Consider the following 4,279-nt stretch of genomic DNA (forward strand, 5'->3'; position numbering starts at 1 on the left):
GTGGTGGGTTTTATTATGACGAGTGCCATCCTGTGATGGGCTTTATGAGATAATTTGTGCCATCACGCAATGCGCTTTTAACAATTGATGCTTTCATGCGATGGAATTTGTAGAAATGAATGCCATCGTGTGATGGGTTTTGTAGCAATGAGTGTCATTTTGTGATGGGCTTTTTGGGTCAATCCGTGCCAATGCTTGATGGGCTTTCAGCAACTAGTGCCATGGGTTTATCTGTGAGAGTGTGACGGGCTTGTATTTTTTAAAGTGTATTAGGCTTACATTGAAGAGAATGCTAGAATGGCTTGGGCTTGTATGTTAGAGAATGCCAAGGGTTTTTTAGAGTGTCTTGGACTCACATGTCAGAGAATGCTAGAGTGCATTGAGCTTACATGTTAGAAAATGGTAAGTACTTTGTAAGAATATTTTGGGTTTAAATGTAGAGGGACAAAGTGCCTTGTGTTTACATGTCAGAATGTTGTGGGCTTCTCAAAATATCTTGGGATTATGTATTATAGAATGCTAGAGCCTTTTTAGAATATCTTGGGCTTATGTATTAGAGAATGCTAGGGAATTTATAATATCTTGAACGCGCATGTTAGAGAATGTAAAAATGTCTTAACTCTGAGCCCATTCTCTCTAGTGGTTATTAATTGTTATTTTTGCAAGATTATTCTTTGGGTAATTATTGTTAATTAATACACATAAAAAGGGGTAGATTAATGGGGCTGGCAAGTCCAATGTCATGGAGAGTTGAATGTCCAGTACATAAGTAGCTAGTTCGAAATAGTACTTTGAAATTATTAGAATTGGATTGACTGACTTGGGTGTCGATGAGTTTTTAGTTCTCACTAAATAAGTAGAGGCACCCTCATTACCCCTCTTTGACTCGGTTGTTGCATTGTAGGTTGAAGTCCATACCTTTTCACGGGAGTTGAGGCTAGTGTTAATGGATTTCAAGTTGGGAAAGGATTGTTCACCTGGGTAACCACAATCGAGCATCAACAGATAACAATTTTGTGGTGACAAATAGACCAAGAAATTGGAACCAGAATGTCTAATGCCTTTCTTAATTACTCTGAATTTTATGTGTTCTTCAAAGAGATGATTAAAATTTCCGATATTTGTTTGAAATACATCATGGATATTCTTTGTCTTGCAATCAGAAGATAATGCAAATACATGTTTTTCTCCTACAGTGGAGTAGACTGAAAGAATAATGACGAAAGAACATCCGTAACCTCTTGGCCTTCAATACCATGCCCATCTCCATGTAGATACACGCAATGGGACGTTCTCACCAGGTTCAATATCATTTCTTTAATAGTTTTAGGTAGGGGACAATTTGTATCAGCTCTATAAAAATTTATTTTCTTCCACAACTGCCTCATTAGATGCTTCATGTGTTCTCGAGAAACTTCCTCAGAGCAATTAGTGTCATTCATGTAACACTGCACTGATTTAGGAACATCCCCTCTTTGTACCTCATCCTGAAAATTTTAAAAAATCACAATCAATTGATTGACCATTTTACAAACAATAATATTCATCGGTCAACAACTAAAGATAATGATAACTTATGTATACCGATGAAGTTCCCAAATCATCTTGAAGCCGGAAAACCATGGATGCCCAGTATACTAAATCCGGTCCGCTTTCAAAAAACTCTAGTTCCTTTTCGGTTATTGGATATTTTGAAGCAAGGTATGATACAAGTGTCATCGTCGGGCCAGTAATCGATAACCATGCGTTTTTCATATATTCTTCTAACGTTGGTTTATATTGACTGTGGTACCACTGTGCCTCCTTCATGTAGGCTTGGAACGAACCTGCCCACTAATTTGCAGAGGATAAATGTAGTTAGAAAAAGATACTTTTAGAGAAAAGTATAAACTATAGAACATTATATACAAAAGAAGAATATACATATATATATTACCGTTTTACTTAGAATCTGCGAGACATCTACATCCTGTTCTTTGAGAATGTCATAAATCATTTCATTAACCGAATTATAAAGCTGAAGAAAACATATCTTGATGTAGTGTGGAAGCTGCTTCATTGCATTAATATCCCACCTGAAAACCATGTATGAAAAAAAATATATATGACAGTTATATGATTTCTTAAATCTGTTAGCATTTGTATGAAACAAAGTTTTTTCCTAACAACCTTTGAACAGCTTCTGTGAACAACTCAGCTTCAGGCAAGGTAGAATAGACATCATAAAAATCATCAATTGCCGTAATTAGAGCAACGGCTTTAGTAAGCATCTTCCTGCAGTATGCAAATTGAGGTTCAGCAGCCATCCCCATGCCCCACAAGAATGATGTTACAATTCTACTCCTGGCAAAACTCAACTTCTCTTCAAGCCCACTATTCTTCCACCACCTTCACAGGCAAAAACGGATAATTCAGCTGAATTAGCACCTTGGAAACTAGACTGAAAAATTCTGAAAAATGTTAAGTTAATGATGTGGGAGGAAATATTAATTAATATTCCTACCGTATCATGTCTTTAAGATCTTCCTGGTGTATTCCCTGCACAATGTTGAAATCTAACTTTGCAAGCTCCAATAGACGGTGGTTCTTGCCTTCTCGTCTCTCGTAGAAATCTATGAACCACCTTGTATCTATTCTTGGTATCCACCAATGGATTGGAAGATCCAATGCGTGCTTCACTTGCAATGCTATATTCTGGTCGATATCCTTTGTGTCAAGCTCTTTAAGATATTTAGAAGTGAACTGCCAAGCCTCCTCCATGACACTTTCTCCTTCAAACCCATAATACGAAGCTTCATAAAGGCCAAGCATTGCTTTGATATCGTCATGAAGGTACGCCTGGAAACCGCCCGTTGTGTCCTTAAAACTATTAAAAACTTCTGCACTCAAGAAAAAAAAAAAAAAAACTTATTTTTATAGATTACAATATTTTATTTTTACAGGCTGAAGAGATTAAACATCTTCGATCACTACCTTCAGTAACATTGTAACTGTGTTGTCTGAGGAGTCTAAATTCAAGAGAGGTAGCATATAGATTTCCTTTCTTCCATTTATCATCGCTGTTATTGTGAACATTGCTCAATATGTCGTTTATCTCATTTTCAAAATGGTAAGCCAATCCAAGTCTTTGTAAGTTGTCAACCAGCTCGAGCTGATCCAATGGGTTTTTCACACTGTTAATCATCATCCTCACTTCTTCCCTCAGCGTTTCAGCCTTTTTTCTGTATGTATCTTCCTAAATGCAGAATTATCGTTAGAGGGGGTAAATTCAAAATAATATAATATAAAATAGAAGAAAAATAAATCAGTGAGAGTCAAATCTAAAAAATTAATACAAATAAAACTTGATCAAAACAAAAATTACACCATATTAATGAAAACAAAATTTTGAGTGAGGTCACCAGCTCCAAAAACAAGTGTGTGAGTCCTCCCCTGCGAAAAAGTAAACTAAAATAATAAATTAATAAAAGAAGATGATGAATAGCTACCGTGTACTCATTAGTCAAGGATAGTAGGTGATCATCGTTCCAAATGCAAGGTTGGTAGTTCCCTGATCGCCTAACAGCCGTTGAAGTATTAAGTTCTGGGCTAGCAATGCACTGGACTCGCTTTTGTACACTAATTCTGCCAGTAGGTCTATTAGATACAAGTAAAACTCTACGGTTTTGACAAACAGAGGCAGTGGAAATTATATGAGAGGCTGATGCAATGCAGAACGCCATTAATGTTGCTTGTATATATTAATTATGATATGCACACAGTTCAAATTAACAATATGTGAGGATCTCTATGATATGATCAAATTGGGAGGTTAGAGAATATGTATATATTAACTTTTTTATGGTAATTAATATGCATCTAACTACTAAATTCCGATCCATACAACCACCAACACATTTAATATTAAAAAGATGCAACACATTAAAAAAAAAAAAAAAAAAAAAAAAAACACATGCATATGCGGTGTTTATAACAATCTCCTCAAGGGTTGGCGAAAGTAACAAATGAACCCCAAAAATTGATTACTTTATTATATAAAGAGCATAATACCCTTTGTCTAAAAACTGAAAAAAATATATATATATATATAATTAGACAAGGGCACTATAGTCTTTATAGGACAAAGTTTCAATTTTTTGGATGCATTTGTTCCTTTTCAAAATCCTTGGGTGTGTTGCACTTTTCTCAAACCTTGAGGAGGAAATTTTTATAAACCCCAACTTGCATATACTATAATGTGATGAATGAAACCAAATTGGCCTTGAATAATTTACTTCTG

General features: G+C 35.4%; 1 protein-coding gene across 2 annotated transcripts; it reads right to left on the minus strand.

The window, feature by feature from the left end:
• Nucleotides 1–1,070: 1,070 nt before the first annotated feature.
• Nucleotides 1,071–3,810, minus strand: LOC116118374 ((R)-limonene synthase 1, chloroplastic-like). 2 transcript variants are annotated; one of them, XM_031404362.1, is made up of 7 exons: nt 3,489–3,810; nt 2,974–3,235; nt 2,504–2,879; nt 2,170–2,388; nt 1,937–2,075; nt 1,585–1,833; nt 1,071–1,487 (listed from the first exon to the last, which is right to left on the minus strand). In XM_031404362.1, exons 1-7 carry the CDS (start codon nt 3,720–3,722, stop codon nt 1,191–1,193), a joined length of 1,776 nt encoding a protein of 591 aa, XP_031260222.1. In that variant the 5' UTR covers nt 3,723–3,810; the 3' UTR covers nt 1,071–1,190. The 2 variants fall into 2 exon arrangements, with proteins under 2 accessions (XP_031260222.1, XP_031260223.1); XM_031404363.1 differs by having other exon boundaries at nt 2,974–3,231; nt 3,489–3,625.
• Nucleotides 3,811–4,279: the final 469 nt, after the last annotated feature.

This window comes from Pistacia vera, unplaced genomic scaffold (assembly GCF_008641045.1).
Source record: "Pistacia vera cultivar Batoury unplaced genomic scaffold, PisVer_v2 Contig840, whole genome shotgun sequence".
In the NCBI taxonomy this organism is placed as follows: Eukaryota; Viridiplantae; Streptophyta; class Magnoliopsida; order Sapindales; family Anacardiaceae; genus Pistacia; species Pistacia vera.

Excerpts from the sequence above, each read along its gene's own strand:
- LOC116118374 (XM_031404362.1), bottom strand. The coding sequence starts at position 3,722 with ATGGCGTTCTGCATTGCATCAGCCTCTCATATAATTTCCACTGCCTCT. Across the intron at positions 2,880-2,973 it reads CAGTTACAATGTTACTGAAG|AAGTTTTTAATAGTTTTAAG; the intron begins GTAGTGATCGAA and ends TCTTGAGTGCAG. Across the intron at positions 2,076-2,169 it reads TTCACAGAAGCTGTTCAAAG|GTGGGATATTAATGCAATGA; the intron begins GTTGTTAGGAAA and ends CATGGTTTTCAG.